The sequence below is a fragment of the Megalobrama amblycephala genome, linkage group LG18 (genome assembly GCF_018812025.1).
Source record: "Megalobrama amblycephala isolate DHTTF-2021 linkage group LG18, ASM1881202v1, whole genome shotgun sequence".
In the NCBI taxonomy this organism is placed as follows: domain Eukaryota; kingdom Metazoa; phylum Chordata; class Actinopteri; order Cypriniformes; family Xenocyprididae; genus Megalobrama; species Megalobrama amblycephala.
The window spans coordinates 20,014,855-20,033,974 of NC_063061.1; the positions used below are offsets into that span (position 1 = coordinate 20,014,855).

The 19,120-nt window shown below is 37.1% G+C and overlaps 1 protein-coding gene across 2 annotated transcripts in view; it reads right to left on the bottom strand.

Moving 5' to 3' along the window:
- Positions 1 to 1,851: 1,851 nt before the first annotated feature.
- The window catches only part of si:ch211-196i2.1 (collagen alpha-1(I) chain), a 77,444-nt gene continuing 60,175 nt past the window's right edge, over positions 1,852 to 19,120 (bottom strand). For both annotated transcript variants that reach the window (XM_048166754.1, XM_048166755.1), the window contains 36 exons: positions 18,683 to 18,736; positions 18,116 to 18,169; positions 17,950 to 18,003; positions 16,896 to 16,949; positions 16,655 to 16,699; positions 16,469 to 16,513; positions 16,275 to 16,382; positions 16,132 to 16,185; positions 15,994 to 16,047; positions 15,798 to 15,851; positions 15,569 to 15,676; positions 15,390 to 15,443; positions 15,205 to 15,312; positions 14,748 to 14,801; positions 14,560 to 14,613; positions 14,424 to 14,477; positions 14,214 to 14,267; positions 13,981 to 14,088; positions 13,827 to 13,880; positions 13,641 to 13,694; positions 11,729 to 11,782; positions 11,499 to 11,552; positions 11,193 to 11,246; positions 11,021 to 11,074; positions 10,850 to 10,903; positions 10,709 to 10,762; positions 10,571 to 10,624; positions 10,350 to 10,403; positions 10,046 to 10,063; positions 9,780 to 9,833; positions 9,619 to 9,681; positions 8,955 to 9,120; positions 7,410 to 7,519; positions 7,242 to 7,322; positions 6,167 to 6,349; positions 1,852 to 3,316 (listed from right to left, as the gene is read on the bottom strand). In XM_048166754.1, coding sequence (XP_048022711.1) covers positions 3,173 to 3,316; positions 6,167 to 6,349; positions 7,242 to 7,322; positions 7,410 to 7,519; positions 8,955 to 9,120; positions 9,619 to 9,681; positions 9,780 to 9,833; positions 10,046 to 10,063; positions 10,350 to 10,403; positions 10,571 to 10,624; positions 10,709 to 10,762; positions 10,850 to 10,903; positions 11,021 to 11,074; positions 11,193 to 11,246; positions 11,499 to 11,552; positions 11,729 to 11,782; positions 13,641 to 13,694; positions 13,827 to 13,880; positions 13,981 to 14,088; positions 14,214 to 14,267; positions 14,424 to 14,477; positions 14,560 to 14,613; positions 14,748 to 14,801; positions 15,205 to 15,312; positions 15,390 to 15,443; positions 15,569 to 15,676; positions 15,798 to 15,851; positions 15,994 to 16,047; positions 16,132 to 16,185; positions 16,275 to 16,382; positions 16,469 to 16,513; positions 16,655 to 16,699; positions 16,896 to 16,949; positions 17,950 to 18,003; positions 18,116 to 18,169; positions 18,683 to 18,736 — 2,529 coding nt within the window. In that variant the 3' untranslated portion in view covers positions 1,852 to 3,172. The remainder of the gene's footprint in view (positions 3,317 to 6,166; positions 6,350 to 7,241; positions 7,323 to 7,409; positions 7,520 to 8,954; positions 9,121 to 9,618; positions 9,682 to 9,779; positions 9,834 to 10,045; positions 10,064 to 10,349; positions 10,404 to 10,570; positions 10,625 to 10,708; positions 10,763 to 10,849; positions 10,904 to 11,020; positions 11,075 to 11,192; positions 11,247 to 11,498; positions 11,553 to 11,728; positions 11,783 to 13,640; positions 13,695 to 13,826; positions 13,881 to 13,980; positions 14,089 to 14,213; positions 14,268 to 14,423; positions 14,478 to 14,559; positions 14,614 to 14,747; positions 14,802 to 15,204; positions 15,313 to 15,389; positions 15,444 to 15,568; positions 15,677 to 15,797; positions 15,852 to 15,993; positions 16,048 to 16,131; positions 16,186 to 16,274; positions 16,383 to 16,468; positions 16,514 to 16,654; positions 16,700 to 16,895; positions 16,950 to 17,949; positions 18,004 to 18,115; positions 18,170 to 18,682; positions 18,737 to 19,120) is intronic.

Below are 19,120 nucleotides of genomic sequence, written 5' to 3' on the forward strand. Positions count from 1 at the left end.
ACGCGTCACTCGCTCGGGCTCCGCCCTTTTTTATTAACACGTTCATGACCTTACAACAATCTTCCCTTTCAAATGGAGGTTTCACTTCAACAATGAAGGAATCATAATTATATTTATGATCAATTGGTTTGCCACCTGATTTATGTATTACGTTAAATAATATATTTAAAATGAAAAATTATTAATTAAATTGTAAAAAGGTTACCACAAATAAATACAATAGTCATTTGTCCATAATAATATATACAAATAAGTAGGCCTACAATAGACCATTTGGAAATTGGAAATATCCTAATAATGTATAATTATTCCATATGTTATCTATTAAAAAAATGTAATAATGTATGTATATAATGTATTTTGATACACTTAATTATAAGAGTTGAATTGACTTAAGTACTGTAAATGAGCATATAAATAAGTAGATAGATGACTAAGACCTGATTTGTGGGACTGATAACACTTCTCCCTCATGATATTCATATATTAGAGGATGATGATGTCCTCATACACACACTACAAATTCAAAAGTGTTTATCTAAGGCTAAGCAATAAGATACAAGAGGCTGGTGCTGTATTGTGAATAAGTCACGGCTGAAGGGCATTGTAAGCACGACGCGAAGCAGCCGTGACTTATTTATAATACAGCACCAGCCTCTTGTACCTTATTGGTTTTATAAAACAGTTACCACACAATACAAATATTAAAGCCAAAAATATGTAACAATGCAGGTTTCATGAAGTAAAAAAAGCCTTCCTTCCGCTGGAAAAAACAGTCCCTGACCATGTATAGAATATGTATATATATATATATATATATATATATATATATATATATATATATAACATATTATATATTTTATAAAACGGTTAGTTCCTGTCCTTGATTCTGATCAATAGCTGTGTGTTATTCACGATAAAACACAGCTATGACCGGTTCTGTGTATCACTACACCACCACTATACAACACCCTTAGCAACCACTCTTAGCAACGTAAACTGTATGTTCTCAATTGATATTGTTCATTGAAGCTTACTGTATTATGTAGAAGAGTATTGTGAGAAAAAGATTGAGTGAGCGAGTTTATTACCTGCATTCAGATTTAGCATTTTCCTTCAGGTCAGTCCTATGTTCATATTAAAAAAATCTGTTTAAATGTCCGATGTATTATCTTGTCCTTTTAACAGTTAAGGGGTTTTCCCGTGACTGACAGGGCTAGCCAAAGCATTTGTCAGTTGCGTCTTGTTCCGTGTTCACAACAATTCAGTCTTTTCAATGTAAAAGTCTTCGCTACTGACTGACACACTCATAAAGATAGTCTTTGCCGCCATCTAATGGCGTAATAATATAACTTGTGTTGCTGTTCACGGTCAGGGACTATTTTTTCCGGCGGAAGAAAGGCTTTTAGTTAGAGTTTACTTCATGAAAGCTGCATTGTTACATATGTTTGGCTTTAATATTTGTATTGTGCGGTAACCATTTTATAAAAGCAACAAGGCACTCAAGGCTAGTGCTGTATCGTGAATAAGTCATGGCTAACAACGCCCTTCAGCTGTGACTTAATCACGATATAGCACAGCCTCTCGTATGTATTCATCTGGATGAAGTCTGACACTTTCCGTTGCAGCAATGACCAGATCTGAACATTTGTAAACTTTTATGGCAACTTCAAGCATGCAGTGATCAGTAGATTTCTCACTTCATCCCATTCCACGCAGATTTCTTCGCTACAGACTGCATTCAGAAAAGAATTACAGACAAAAGGCACTTCTAGGGCCCCTTGTACCTGCTCATGGATCCTCCTGGGGTGTAACTGGGCAGCCGCGGTTTAGCTCATTACCACGCTTTGCTGTTTGAATAGGGAAAAATACAACTTCACAAAACATTTTTTAAGAAACGTTCGTGTTTCAAACAATGATACAAAATTGTTCAACACGATTTAAGTGATACATTGTTAATGCACTTTGTTATAGCTGATACTCAAACAGATGACCAGCATGTGATTTCAGATGTCACCACAAATACATAGTAAACACAATATACATTACAAAATGTAATTGAACAAAATAAAGCACCTGCGCCTAATTTCAACGTGGTTTCAAATGTTATTAAATGATAACTGCTTTAAAGCAATGCTGAATGATACTTAAATTTGGATTTGTCTGATTATTCTCGACACTTTCTATAAAAAATTAACCTATTTTACCAACATCATTTGTGTATTTTCGTACATGTATAAGTCATATTTGTTAACGTAAGTGCTCCCTGAGACCTACATACAGTAAATGTGAACTAAAGGACACGTCTCTATGAATTTTTGCATGTGCATTGAATTTCAGTCTCATACCCATAATAATGCACATTAGATCACTGCTTGCACAAGTGTATTTCTGTGGTTAGTGTTATTCTTCTCTTTTTGAAACAACTTTGAAACAACAACTGCTGTTTCGTAAATACGGCACCCATAAATCATCTAACCACATTTGAACAATATTTAGACAATATTACAATTTCTGAAATCAAACCATGACATGAACAGAGAAAACAAAAATGTAGCACAGACTTCCTGATATTCAAACCTCATGTGAAGGTTAGCTGTGTCCTCACTGGGACGCTTTGTTTGTATCAGTCCTAAAATTCAAGTTAGACACTTAGATGAGAGGGGGAAAAAAGTGTCATTTATACACTCCAAGTATGCACTTATGTTGCCTTATAATGCAAAGTCTTATAATAATAACTGGTTAATCCATGGTAACCTTTTGTACATGATTAAGTAGTACACAGCTGAAACTTGTACCATGCAACCACACAGTGGTCACGTCAGAACCCTGTCATTACACTTGATACGATCCAAGCCTCATCTGCAACGTTATTACAAGACCAGCTAGTGATTAGAAAACATTGCTAAATCAAATAAAATTAGCTATAAAACAGTACATCAATTACAAAGCCAAAAGTCCCTGTAAACAAACAAAGGATATCGTCCAAATGTCTGGCAGCACCGGGATAGACAGGACTCGTGTGGAGTCACTGTCTGAAGAACTTTGTAGAGTATTTCCTTTACCACAAGCCGTAGATGCCACATGCTTCTTCAGTGTTCTGTTTTCTTCTCTTTGTTGCTTGTATTTAGGGTTAACCACACAGGATGTGCCGAGATCAATCAGTGTGTCTCTAGCTGAAGCACACAGGGCCGATGGTGAAGCCAAACTCGTGACTGCTGTTGCCAAAGATTCCTATGTCATGTAGAGGAAGCAGGTCCATGTTTTCAAACTGAAACACAGACTCACGCGGTCCGGGATCCACTTCCTTTGCAGACTGGTACACCAAACATAAACATAAAGGGTTTTAAAATAATTGTTAATGGTAAAGTGTGTAAATTCCGCCATAAAATATACATTTCCATTTGACAGTCAGACAGAGAATCCCCAAATATTTGCAATTAGCTGTCATTAGATATTAAAGGTGCCCTAGATTATGTTTTTAAAAGATGTAATATAAGTCTAAGGTGTCCCCTGAATGTGTCTGTGAAGTTTCAGCTCAAAATACCCCATAGATTTTTTTTTATTAATTTTTTTAACTGCCTATTTTGGGGCATCATTATAAACGCGCCGATTTTATGCTGCAGCCCCTTTAAATCCCGTGCTCTCCGCCCACAGAGCTCGCGCTTGCCTTTAACAGTGCCTTAACAAAGTTTACACAGCTAATATAACCCTCAAAATGGATCTTTACAAAGTGTTCGTCATGCATGCGGCATGCATGCGTCGGATTACGTGAGTATTGTATACTGTTATATTGTTTACTTCTGATTTTGAATGAGTTTGATAGTGCTCCGTGGCTAACGGGTAATGCTACACTGTTGGAGAAATTTATAAAGAATGAAGTTGTGTTTATGCATTATACAGACTGCAAGTGTTTAAAAATGAAAATAGCGACGGCTCTCTTGTCTCCGTGAATACAGTAAGAAACGATGGTAACTTTAACCACATTTAACAGTACATTAGCAACATGCTAACGAAACATTTAGAAAGACGGTTTACAAATATCACTAAAAATATCATGTTATCATGGATCAATTCAGTTATTATTGCTCCATCTGCCATTTTTCGCTATTGTTCTTGCTTGCTTACCTAGTCTGATGATTTGGTTGTGCACATCCAGACGTTAATACTGGCTGCCCTTGTCTAATGCCTTTTATAATGTTGGAAACGTGGGCTGGCATATGCAAATATTGGGGGCGTACACCCCGACTGTTACGTAACAGTCGGTGTTATGTTGAGATTCGCCTGTTCTTCGGAGGTCTTTTAAACAAATGAGATTTATATGAGAAGAAGGAAACAATGGAGTTTGAGACTTACTGTATGTCATTTCCATGTACTGAACTCTTGTTATTTAACTATGCCAAGATAAATTAAATTTTTCATTCGAGGGCACCTTTAAAGGGGACCTATAATGCCCCTTTTCACAAGATGTAAGTCTCTGGTGTCCCCAGTATCTGTCTGTGAAGTTTCAGCTAAAAATATCCCACAGATCATTTATTATAGCATGTCAAATTTGCCCCTATTTGTGTGTGAGCAAAAACATGCCGTTTTTGTGTGTGTCCCTTTAAATGCAAATGAGCTGCTTCTCCCAGCCTGCTTTTCAGAAGAGGGCGGAGCTTTAACAGCTTGCGCTTTGGTTGCTCAACAACAACAAAGCTGGAGAATCTCACGCAGCCAAAATGGTGATTGTCAGTAACAGTGTTCAGCCTTACATTGCTAAAACCGGAGTCGGACACTGATGGAGAGACTCAGTTACAAGTTACAACTGGACGTTTCTGAATGGTTAGTGGATACATTTATGCAGTTGCTGTGGAGTTGATTCAACTCATTGACTAGCATGTGCCGTCATGTTAATCTTTTGTGTAAAACTCATGTGGATGCCCACTATACATAGCATACCTGTTTGCCAAACAGAGCCATACACACCAGGCTAACGTTTATGATTGCTATCAAATGCTGTAAGTGGTCTAATATTTTTTTTCCAAAATATCGCTTGGACAGAAACGCTCCTTTTTTAGCAATCGAGCTTGCCAGGGTTAAGTTGCAGGCTATCCAAGCTAACGAAACTTTAAATAGTGTTATAGAACAGTTAGCATGCTTTGCTCAAACTTTCAAATGGCATTAGAACTGGTACACTGTTTTCGCTTGCAAAAACAAAATGGCAGCGGCGTGGGTGGAAACGTGCAGATTAAGGGCGGTAATATTATAATAAGATCCCCTTCCTGCATCATTAGGGGAGGGAAATCTGAGCAGCTTATTCTTTCACATGTTTGCAGAGAAAGGCTTGTCAAAAAATGTTACTGGGTTGTCCTTTTTCATGTTTTCTGGGTTGGTAGACACACCGGGGACCCAAATATAGCACTTATATACGGAATATATATATATATATATATATATATATATATATATATATATATATATATATATATATATATATATATATAAATAAAATAAAACAATTAACATTAAAATAAATAATTTTAAAATTATTTGAAATTAAAACACTTAAATTAAAAAAATATATTTGCACATTAACAGATATCAGAGAACTGTGAACATAACATTTAATATATAAATATTTATTTTAATATATAAAAATTTAGGTCAAAGGGGTTGAGCTGACAAAATCCCTAATGTAAACCAAGAGCCATTTTGCTATTTAGACTTTATTATAGCAAATAAAACATAAATAGCAATTTGGCATTCAGGTCAGACTTTCTACGCCTACCTTTTCCAATTCAATCAATTCTCAAAAGATAAAATCAAAACCAGCCCTACATTTTGGTCTTGTTTCCACAAAAAATATTCAGCACACTATTCCAACATTAATAATAATAATAAACATTTCTTGAGCAGCAAAGTAATGATGCTGAAAAATTTAGCTTTGCTATCACCAGAATAAATTACATCATAAAATAGAAAAGAGAAAATAGTTATTTTGAATATTTCACAAGAATACTGTTTTTTAATAAATGCAGCCTTGGTGAGCATAAGAGACTTAAAAATTAAACAGGCCCCTAACTTGATTCACTACTGCAATGAATTAATTGTGGACAAAATATTCACCTGCGTTAATGTGATTAAAAAAAAAAAAAACACACAAAACTTTTTATTAGACACCACGTACCACACAATCCTGCAATGCTCCTAAATAGCTCTGCTTCATGGCATCTGTGAGGAACTGGACCTGTCGCTGTGTCTGGCCCAGTCGGTGTCCAGGGAAACAGGAGTACGTCACTCTCTGTTCTGCTCTGTTGCTCTGGAGTCGTAGGAACCGCAGCTGAACCACACTGAGGGCTGGATACTCAAACTGACCAAAGATGAACAGATGGGTTTTGATGATAAAATTGAAGGACACAGACAGTTTATTGTATGCAACATAAAAAGAGCAAAAATTTTATGGATAATAAGAACAACATTATTAGTGGCTATTAATAAATTAAAAATATTAAAGCATTAAAAGTTTTATTTTCTTTAGGCCAATGTCCAGGCTTTTATTTTACATTAAAAAGGAAAGAAAAAAAAAAAAAAAAAAAAAAAGTACCATAAGAGTAAACTATTGACTCTGTAATGGCGCTTTTCCACTGCATGGTATGGCTCGGTATGGCTCACGTTTGGGGGTTTTCCACTGTGTACAGTACCTAGGACTTTACTACCACCTCAGTTGAGGTTCCAAGCGAGCTGTACCGATACTAATATGTGATGTGTAACACTGCAGATCACTGATTGGTCAGAGAGAATCATCACTACCAGCGTCATTGGATTTGAAACATTAGACACCAAAGCCGCTAGATTTAAATAGTCAGTAACAGCCACCGCAGTATTTGTTCGCGCAACTTTTTTTTTTTTAATGACTTGCTTTAAATGCCGTTCGCACACAACTTGAAAAAAATAAATGGCTGTATTGTGGTCAGTAGACAAGGTGGCGGAGCAACTATAGCGATCAGTCCATAATTCCACCCACTTTGAAGCAGTACTAAACCGCAGTGGAAAAGCAAACCGAGCCAAAGTAAAGCGAGTTGAGCCAATCCGAGCCGAGTCAAGTCGTGCCGAGCCGTACCACGTAGTGGAAAAGTGTCTTAAGTCTACAAGAATTTTCATTTTAGGTGAACTATCACACAGTCAGACAAACTTGTTGTCAATAACACAAACTCTGTCCCAATTAGAAGTCAAAATTTCCACAGACCAACAGTGCTACTTACTTTAAAACCTCCCTCCAGTGAACTTAACCAGTAGAACTTGCTGTTATTTCCCAAGTCATTCAGCCAAGTCCTTATGGGCAGCTGTGGAAATTGAAAGTGCAATAATAACATTTTGATGTTTTTTGACATCAAAGAGACACAGCAGTGAGGAGTAAGCTAGGACATTACATGTGCATCTCTGGGGTGAAGGCAGGTCTCTGCTCCTGAATCTGAGAAGTTACAGTAGGCCAAAAGAGCATCTAAAGGACTGCCTTGGTTTGGGTCAATGTAATAGAAACCTGAAACAGTTACAAAAATAGTTATTTAACAGATTGTATTATCCAAAACAACTTACAGTATGCTCCATAGTACACAGACACTTCTTTCTTCTTATTTTAGTAATGTAGCTGTATTAAGTGTACATTGGATGTGCAATGTTCTGTCTACTTGTGGTTGTATCACCTGAGATAGATCTTAATATCAAGTGTAAATGGGATCAATGAGTGTACTGTGAACTGTAAAGGGCCTTTCACACTGAGCATGATTAATCGACATGAATGTACATCGCAATGATGCTCTTGAATCGAAACAATAGATCCATATGCCAGCTCATGTTCAAGCATTAGGCAAGGGCAGGACGTCTGGATGTGCACAGCTGAATCATCAGACTAGGTAAGCAAGCAAGGACAACAGCGAAAAATGGCAGATGGAGCGATAATAACTGACATGATCCATGATAACATGATATTTTTAGTGATATTTGTAAATTGTCTTTCTAAATGTTTCGTTAGCATGTTGCTAATGTACTGTTAAATGTGGTTAAAGTTACCATCGTTTCTTACTGTATTCACGGAGACAAGAGCCGTCGCTATTTTCATTTTTTAAACACTTGCAGTCTGTATAATTCATAAACACAACTTCATTCTTTATAAATCTCTCCAACAATGTGTAATGTTAGCTTTAGCCATGGAGCACTATCAAACTAATTCTGAATCAAATGTAAACATCCAAATAAATACCATACTTACGCGATTATACATGCAGCATGATTAACACTTTGTAAAGAACAATTTTGAGGGTTATATTAGCTGTGTGAACTTTGTTTTTGCTGTTAAATCAAGCGTGAGCTCCGGGGGCGGGGAGCGTGAGCATTTACAGGGGCCGCAGCCTGAATCGGCTCATATTTAATGATGCCCCAAAATAGGCAGTTAAAAAATTAATTTAAAAAAATCTATGGGGTATTTTGAGCTGAAACTTCACAGACACATTCAGGGGACACCTTAGACTTATATTACATCTTTTAAAAAGACGTTCTACGGCACCTTTAATCAAAATCCACTATAGATCGCAGTCGGAAGTTATTACATGCACTCGATGATGGTTTTTATGTAGTACCAAACTTTATTTATCTTAATTTACTGTTGTATGTTGTGCAGCGGACAAGGTTAAAAACAAATGGGAAAACCTACAAGATACATACATGAGGAAAAATATATTCTTGGTCAGCGGCACCTATAGTGCAGGCGTGAATTAGCTGAAGGCAATCAATGTTTCACGTTCAGTGTGAAAGCTCCATTCGTCTGCAAATTGCTTAGCTTTATCGCTTCGCGCTCAGTGTGAAAGTGCCTTAATGCAGAGATTACTAAAAGACAGCACAAAGGAGAACAAGAACAAACAGATAAATGTCTTTGAAAGCTAAAAGAAAAAGATGAAAGATATAGGTAGAGCTCTGACCACTGGTGTAGTTGGGTTGGCACAGCCACAGCTCCAGACAGGTAGAGGCCGGGTGCTGCTTGCTGCCGTCCGGAGGGTCCACCAGCAGCCGGAGGTCATGGTACAGAGAGTCCAGCAGTGTCTGAATCAGAGAGTAATTGGGCTTGTCTGAACTGTACATCAGGTCCTATTGGAGATGAAAAAGTAAGACAAAGAGATTTACCATGCATTTTACTGAAGGTCCAAGAAAAAGAAAGATTTTGTGACATTCTGCATGTATTTTATACAGTACTGTATTTTATTCGATGGTATCAGTACACAATACAAGATTACCTTCATTCAAATTTAAAATAAAAACATTATTTAGATAAATGTCTGAATCGTGAAAATATAGGTCTTTATTAACCCCCCGGAGCCGTGTGGATATCTTTTATGATGGATGGATGCACTTTTTTGAGCTTCAAAATCTGATTCTCTATTTACTGCCATTATAAAGCTGGGAAGAGCCAGAATATTATTTAATATATATGTATATTCGTCTGAAAAGAAGAAAGTCATATGCATCTAGGATGGCTTGAAAGGGTGAGTAAATCATGGGGTAATTTTCATATTTGGGTGAACTAATCCTTTAAATGATCAGCAACATATTTAAGAGAAAAGGGCCTTAAAGTTTTTAAACACTTGCCTTGATCTGGGTCAGGGTCAGGTTCACAGTTTTACCAGCAGGTCCTGGTGGCCCTGGTGGACCCTAAAATGATCAAACAAACACAGAATTATGTTTTTTTTCTGCTATAAAAAATGCTTTCATATTGTTAAAAACACTGTAAAGAGCATCTGGCAACTTACTGGCAAGCCCCTTCTTCCAATAGGACCAGGAGGCCCCTGAAATCCCTTAAGTCCCTAAAATTAAAATGACAAGAGATTATTAACTGATGTACAAAATTTAACATGTTTAATTTAACATATACTGTAAATAAATAAATATATTAAATAACTATAAAATAAATGTAAAAATATTTGATTTATGTATTTTTATGTTGTTTAATCCAGAATATTGCCTTTTAACATGATGGATGCTGACTAAAGAAAGTTTTAGAAATTAAATTTCATACCTTGTCTCCAAACAAGCCCTGCAGTGTGGAGGAGATAAAAGAGAAAGAAATTATAAATGATGTTCATGCTCATTCAAAAAAAAAAAAAAAAGAAGAGAAAAAAGGTCTGTGGCTGCGATAAAGCACTTCACTGTCCTTGCTTGTGTCATTAAAAATGAATTAACCATGCCTCGATATCTTGAAAGGACAGAGCACATGTAAATGCATCGGCAGCAGATATGTTAATACTTATTCAGCTACGGTTTAAAAGGCACAGTTTGCTATTATTTTAAATGCTGAAACATTTTTAAAAAAAGACATTCACCGGTAGTCCAGGTATTCCAGGTGTCCCTCTAGGCCCAGCAGGACCAATATTGCCCTTTAGGAAAAGTATATGCATTTCATAATTAGTTATGTAGCAGATGCTTTTAACCAAAGCAACTTACAAATGATGGAAAAAGAGATGAGAGATATCTAAGATATTGCATTAAAAAACAAGAAAAAAACAAAAGAATATATGTGTTCTCAAGACGATTTGACTCTTACCTGATCACCCTTTGGACCGGGGGGGCCTGGAGGACCAAGAGGCCCCAGACTCCCCTAAAGAGAACAAATAAATTCTCTCATAAGAGGATGAATGGGCTGTACTGCAGACTCATTGGATGTGCTTGTGATACAACATACCTTCAAGCCATCTCTCCCTGGTGGACCAGGAGGTCCCTGATCCCCTTTCTCACCCTATTATGGACAGGTTAAGGAAATAATATTAAGAATGCATTTTTAAGGGTCAAAAAGAATCATGTCTGAGTACATTTGTAAAAGCACCTCTGCTCCTTTGACACCTTGCTCCCCAGGCTCTCCTCTCAGCCCTTGGATTCCCTGTCAAGCATTAAGCATCTTAATTCTCCTATTTCATTCATTCTCACAATGTTATTTAATGCAAAAGATGTGACAATTTTGAAATGGATTATTTCTGACCAAGAGTATCAATCTTACCATACTTCCCCCCCATCCAGGAAGTCCTTTCTCTCCTACATCTCCTTTCTCTCCCTATTGGACAAGGAGAAGCCAAGAAGGAAATACCTAATGTGTCCAATTCAAGCCATGGGATTCATGAATTAAGCTCATGTGTTTAAATTCCATGTTGATATAATCTCTAAATTCTGACCTTTTCTCCTCTTGGTCCTCTGGTCCCCCTCAACCCTGCCTTGCCTCTTTTACCCTTTAGATGTCAAACAGCAAAAAAAAAAAAAAAAAAAAAAAAATCAGTTTATCAATCATAATCACCACAATTTTACAAATGTTTGTTCTGCATTATGACTTCAGAGTCTAAAATAAACTAAGTACTGTATATTCGTGACAATATACAGTAATGTCGCTAAACTTCTTTGTCTTTTACTAAGAGATTTGGAAACATTTAATAGAATCTAAGAGAGCACACTAAAGGCACTTTTGTAGGCATATCACATCTTACCCTCCGTCCAATGTGACCCATTTTTCCAGGTGCTCCATCTTTGCCCTGAGCTCCCTAAAAATGCATCAATAACCAAATTCAAAATGAAATTGCAGATAAGAGTCCTGGGAAATCTGTATTTTTAAACACAGTTCTCGTATCTGACAGCAAGGACAAAGGCATAGAGGAAGCACTTTTATTTTAGATAGCAGACAGGGATTAAGACAGAGAAAAGAACATTGTGACCTTACCTTCTCTCCTTTCATGCCTTCTTTTCCTTCAGGTCCTGGGTTACCCATACGGCCCTGCAACAATCAAAACTCATTAAAAGGCGTCATGTTTAAGCAAGCAGAGTTGAAACAAAGGCATAATTAAAGGGATAATTCTCCCCAAAATGAAAATTATCCCATGATTTACTCACCCTCAAATAATTTTAGTTTATTACATTTTATATATATATATATATATATATATACACAGTGTCCTCCACAAATATTGGCACCCTTAGTAAATATGAGCAAAGGTGGCTGTGAAAATAAATCTGCATTGTTTATCTTTTTGATCTTTCATTCAAAAAATTCACAAAATTCTAACATTTCATTGAAGGAAAATAATTGAAAATGGGGGAAAAAGCTCATTATGAAATAAATGTTTTTCTCTAGTTCATGTTGGCCAATTATTGCAATGTCCTTTTCCCAAGATAACAGCTCTGAGTCTTCTTCTATAATGCCTGAGGAGAGATCAGAGACCATTCCTTCATACAGAATCTCTCCAGATCCTTCAGATTCCAGCTCCATGTTGGTGCTTCTTCTCTTCAGTTCACTCCACTCATTTTCTTTAGGTTTCAGGTCAGGGAACTGGGGTGGCCATGGCAGAAGCTTCATTTTGTGCTCAGTGACACATTTTTGTGTTGGTTTTGATGGGTTTTTTTGGATCATTGTCCTGATGGACGATCCAACCACTGGCCATTATTGGATTTCTAGCAGAAGTGGTCAGGTTTTGATTTTTTATCTGTTGATATTCGGTAGAATCCATGATGACATGTATCTGAACAAGATGTCCAGGACCTCCAGCAGAAAAATAGGCTCACAGCATTAAAGATCCAGCAGCATATTTAACTGTGGGCATGGGGTACTTTTTATCCATGTGTGCACCAAACCCATCTGGTGGGTTTGCTGCCAAAAAGCTATTTTTTTTAGTTTCATCTTACCACAGAAGCCGGTCCCATTTGAAGTTCCAGTCTTGCCTAACAACTGAATATGCTGGAGATTGTTTTGGATGAGCAAAGAAGGATTTTTCTTGAAACCCTCCCGAACAACTTGTGGGGATGTAGGTGCTGTTTGATAATGAGACTCAAGACTCAACTAATTTCTGCAATTCTCCAGCTGTGATCCTTGGAGAGTCTTTGTCCACTCAAACTTTCCTCCTCACCGAACATTAGGATGATTTAGACACACATCCTCTTCCAGGCAGATTTGTAACATGTTTAGTTTGATTGGAACTTCTTAATTATTGCCCTGATAATGGAAATGGGGATTTTCAATGCGTTAGCTTTTTTCTTATACCCATTTTCTATTTTGTGAAGCTCAACGATCTTTTGCTGCACATCAGAACTATATTATTTGTTTTTTTCTCATTGTGATGAATGATTAAGGGGATTTGTCCTTTGTGTTTACACATATTTGTACTCCTGTGGAACAGGAAGTCATGGCTGCACAATTTCATGCTCCTAGTCACCCTGGTGTGCTAAAAAATGTAAATGTGAATGGGAATATACTTCAGAGATATTTTACTCAGAAGAATTTCTAGGGATGCCAATAATTGTGGAAAACATGTATTGGAGAAAAACATTTATTTCATAATGAGCTTTTTCCCCCATTTTCAATTATTTTCCTTCAATGAAAGGTTAGAATTTTGTGAATTTTTTGAATGAAAGATCAAAAAGATAAACAATGCAGATTTTTTTTCACAGCCACCTTTGCTCATATTTACTAAGGGTGCCAATATTTGTGGAGGGCACTGTATAATATATATATATATATATATATATATATATATATATATATACCCTTTGCTTCAAAAGGCCTATCCCTTTAAATTAAGGTGTCTATATTGGTTGTTTCTTTGCTGTAAATGTACATTTTTGTCTCGCTGAGCACTGACCTGAGCTCCTGGTTGGCCTGGTGAGCCTCTTACCCCTGCCTCGCCTTGTGGACCCTAAGGTTGTAGATATAACTGGGTTAATCAATCACATGTAGTGTATTTCTATATACAGCCAAGCCAAAAATGCCATACCAACTGATTGAACAACTTTTTAAATGCAATATTCTGGGTTTTAATGGTCTGTACCTCCAAACCAAGCAGTCCTGGTGGCCCTTGTATGCCTTGAAGGCCGTCTGGCCCCTAAGGGGAAGAGATGGCTCCATTTTGAGCATGTAGATTTTTTATGATCTGTTTAAAAAAGCAATCATCTCCATCTTAATGGAGTTCATTACAAGCTCACCTCCGCCCCTGGTTCTCCTTTATCTCCTGGGTCTCCTTTCTCCCCTCCAGGCCCTGGGAAACCTTTAGGGCCTAAAGGACCTTGGGGACCAACTGATCCAACACCACCCTGTAGGTTAAAGTATGATCATGAATCAGTTACTCTGAGATAAATGACATTGAATTTCTCCTCTTCTTACAAAGAATGAGCTATCATCTGGAAGATGAACATAAATATAAACAAATGATCTTTACCTGTGTGCCGGCTTTTCCTGTGTCACCTCGCACACCTTTGGGACCTGCAATTCCCTGAGGCACAAAGGATAGATATGATTAATAAGAACATACTGTAAATAAAACAGCATTTTTTGTCATCCAAAGCAATGTAAATAAGACGTTTCATGTTATGTGCTTTGCAAAATATGTTAATATTGTAATGTATTTTCATTTAAAGTGGATCAGAACCTCAGGTCCAGCATTCCCTGGCTCACCAAGTAAACCATTCGGCCCAATTTCTCCCTAAAAGAGACACTTAGTTTCAGAGCATAAAAATAAATTAAATAATCCAAGGATGCTCTAAGTGAACAATCAAACGTGGTACCTTGCTTCCTAGAGGTCCATCTGGCCCCACCAGCCCTTGGTGGCCTGGTCCACCCTGAAACACACACACAAAAAAGGAACCGTTTATAAGTAATCACCATATCAATCAGGAACATAGCTGTCAATCATTCTTAGGTGAAACAGATCATAGAGTATGATGAACTCTTGTAAAATAAGGATACTACACACCTCTACACCTTTCAGACCAGCAGGTCCAATCCTACCCATGAGGCCTGACTCACCCTGACATAAAAAAAGCAAACAATCACACACAAATGCAATAAAATTGAAAAAAAAAAAAAAAAAGTAAAAATACCATACATTTTACATGGTAAAAGATACCATGAAAACAAACAACATATTTTATTGTTTTCTATTTAGGAAAAATACATACACTACCATTCAATAGTTTGAAATCAGCAAGATTTTTGAAAGATGTCTCTTATGCTTTTATTTTAGGCATTTATTTGATCAAATGTACAGTAACAAACAACACTAATATTGCCAAATATTATTACATTTTAAAATAACTCTTCTAAAAAGTAATATTATAAATGTCTTTACTGTAATTTTTGATCAATTTAATGCATACTTGCTGAATAAAATGATACATTTCTTTAAATGTGAAATGCTGATTTGCACTCACCTGCAGTCCAATTTGGCCCTTGTCTCCCTTGAACCCCTTCTCTCCCTGCTCCCCCACGTCTCCCCATGGCCCATCTAAACCAGTAAATCCTCGTGGCCCAATATCACCCTGAGGGAAAAAAAGAAATATAGTACAACAGCATTTTCCCTTGTGAAATGACACTATAGGTGTAAAAGATGAATGACCTTTTCTCCTTTAGGGCCAGGGTCACCAGCAATGCCAACTGGACCAGCATCACCCTTCATCAGGAGAGAGACAGCAATATTACTCTTTTATAAGACAGAGAGACTGATCATATTTGAGACGGATGACTTTAGGGGTAAATTGCACAGCTGTGCCAACATTAAGAAATTAATCTCCACACCTCATTGCCTGCTGGGCCTGGTGGACCCATTGGACCTTTTGCACCTGTAGGGCCAATGTCTCCTTTCGGTCCATGATGGCCAAGCTTTCCAAAGGGACCTTTGTCCCCCTGCCAGAAGAAAATAATTGTTAAAAGATATAGGGAAAAAACGACATAAATGTTATTTTTGTCAAGCAAATATAATTTTATGATAATTTAATTTAATATAATTTAATAATTGTCACCTGACCTTATCACCTTTCCTTCCAGGAGGCCCCTCCAAACCTGCTGGACCAGATGGACCCTACAGAGGTCAGAAATCTTTTATCATATGCCTATTGCCACCAATTTATTAAAGCTATAACCATTTGAGACTGTGTGTCAAAGTGATTTCACTCTGGTTCATTAAAACAGCACATGGTTTAATGCTTTAGTGCCAATCTTACCTGTGGCCCTTCCAGTCCGAGAGGCCCGTTGTCACCAGGAGGGCCCATCATTCCCTGTACATTTATAGCAACTTTTAGTGATTTCATAAGGGAACACAATTTGAGATACTCTAAATCTTTTAAATCACTCTAAATCACCTTTTCTCCTTTCTCCCCATCTACACCTGGCACTCCATTTGCCCCCTGTGAACCCTGAAGAAAGATTTGCAGCAATTTTAACTTTCATAAAGCAAAGCTTTTAAAATCCATCATCATGTATATTAGGGTGAATTACCACTTACTGGAATACCTGGGGGCCCATTTGGCCCAGGTTCCCCTGGGAGTCCTTTACTTCCAATGGGTCCTGGTTTTCCAATGACCCCACTGACTCCCTGAAGTCCTGGAGGACCCTATATAGACAATCAATCATAATCAGCATTTGAAAATTAACAGCCAAACAGAGATATAATGTAAATGAAGCTGATTATGTGCTTACACATGGCCCATCTGTTCCCTGATGCCCGGGATCTCCCTGACGGCCCTGCAGAGAGGTAAACTATTGGTTTATAATTGAAGGAAATAAATGAAGCCTTTTATATTTCAGCACTGCTTTATGATAAATCAAACTTCACTGAGCGAGTAAGGTCAGGATCTTTTATTTTCTTTGAGAAGTGTTATATACCTGGGGTCCTGGCAGGCCTTTTTCTCCTACTGGACCAGGGGGACCCTAAAAAACACACATAAAGGTTAACAATATTATCATCACAACATGCAAATGGTAGTGTTACAGCAGTGGAAACTGAAATACATTTGTCCATAGAATGAAAGAAATGACGGTACAGTAACTGAAATATAAAATAAAAAATAATCTGCTTGATTTAGGATCCCAGTGTTTGTTTGTATAATATCCATGACACACTTACTGGTGGTCCAGTCTTCCCAGGTGGTCCAGGAGGCCCTCTTAGACCTGGCTCTCCCTATAAGAAAACAAATGTATTCTTTTACATAAAGTTACTATTAAGAAGTCTAAAAACAGTGCAGCTTTGCTCTAAACCCAAATGAGCTGTTTACATGTTTAGCCATCATCATGAAGGCTGCTCCAAGCTCATAACGGATAAGAAAATCCATAAGAATCCAATAAGAAATGATGTTGATCAGTAAAATATACTTTATATTATTTTATATTAACAACTTAATGTATTATGAAACATTATTTTTTTAATAAAATATTTTAAAAAATAATATTCAGTACTGAGACATATTGACTCTAAATACACTACCATTCAAAAGTTTGGGATCAGTAAGATTTTTTTTTTTTTTTTTTTACTGTTTTGGAAAGAAGTATTAGGCTCCCAAGAGCTGCATTTATTTGATCAAAAAATACAGTAAAAACAAAAAATTGTCAAATATTACAATTTGAGCTGAATTGTCAGCAGCCATTCCTTCAGTTTTTATGTCACATGATTCTTCATAAATCATCCTAATATGTTTATTTAGTTCTCAATGTAGTGCTTAATGTTGAAAAAGGTTGTGCTGCTCAGTTTTGTTGTGGAAACCGTGATACTTTTTTTTCAGGATTATTTGATGAATAGAAAGTTTAGAACAACATTTATTTTAAATAAAAAACTTTTATAACATTATAAATGTCTTTACTGTCACTTTTGTTCAATTGAAAGTGTCCATGCTGAATAAAAGTTAAACTTTTGAACTGTAGTGTAGATCTTTCTAAATACAAATTCACCCAATATCTGTGCTTGATTGCAGCATATAAGTGACTGTTAATTGAGCTGCTTCCAGTCATTTATATCATATTTTGATAAGGATGTTGCCTCATAAGTCAGCTGCCTGCGAGGTAGGTGACTACGGATAAGAAAGGAGCCTTTATCTAAGCTTTGACATAATAACTATAAAGTACAACTTCATAATAAAATGACATTGTGGTTAATGCAGGATTATTAAAGTGCAATTTGTCTTTACTCTGTCTCCGTTGTGGCCCGGTCTTCCTCTCATACCCACGTTTCCTGGAAAACCCTAAAAAGAATATGACAGGTTAGGATGCAATGTCAAAACATCAACCTTAGGTATAATTCTCCTTATCCCGCTCCCTTTTTCCTCTATAAAGCCCTGTAGAGGGGTCACTTACATACATGCCAACAGGGCCCTGCGGCCCTTCCGCTCCTGTCTTTCCAGCGAAACCCTGAGAAAAATAACCATACATACCAAATAATCATGAAAAATCAGCAGCTTGATTACATAAATTATATAAGTGTGTTTTCACACCTATGGATCATTTGTTTTGTTCCGAAACAGGGACAAAATTTGTTACAATGTTGCATTTTCTTCTTGGTTCGGTTCGCTTTCACACAGCAACATTTCAAAGCATACCAAAATGCGTTTATGGAAGTCACATGCGAGTACAATGAGCTCTTATTGGTCAGAGTTTTCTCAGTGTCATCCATAAATAATGATTGACAAGTTCGCTCCATGAGCTTATGGTGTCTGTATTTGTAAATGTCGGACTCAGACACTACTCGGTACATGGTATGCTTGTTTGGTGCACTTTTGGTGCGCACCCGAGTGCGATTGCTGCTTTCACACCTGCCCAAACGAACCGCACCAAAGGGGATAATGAACTCTAGTACGATTCAACCAAACTAAATGAGGCAGGTGTGAAAGCACCCTAAGAGCAAACAAATAAATCGTAACATACCTTCTCTCCTGGTGGTCCTGGACTGCCCATGGACCCCTCTCGTCCAGGCGGACCCTGTCATTGAAATACATAATCATCAGTACAGATTTAACAATTCACAAACAGATCACAATGCAGTATTTTTTTTTTGTATTGATCTGCTGAAGTGATATTATAGACCTTAGTCAGGGTAGCACCAATTTTTGACAGGTATGAAAATGAGGTTGTGAGGGATAGAATACAGTGTTTTCAATGGATTGTACTGTTGTTTAACAACACACTGAAAATTACGTGATCTTAGACCTTTATACAGTGCAAGCCATTGTAAAGGCTGTACGTCTCTCCCTCACAGCCTTGTTTTCATCTGCATTAAGTTCAATATGGCATTTAACCTGACTATTGCTGAGTATTTTCTCCTTAAACTGCAGTGAACAGTCTCAAAAACGCAGTTTGAAATCG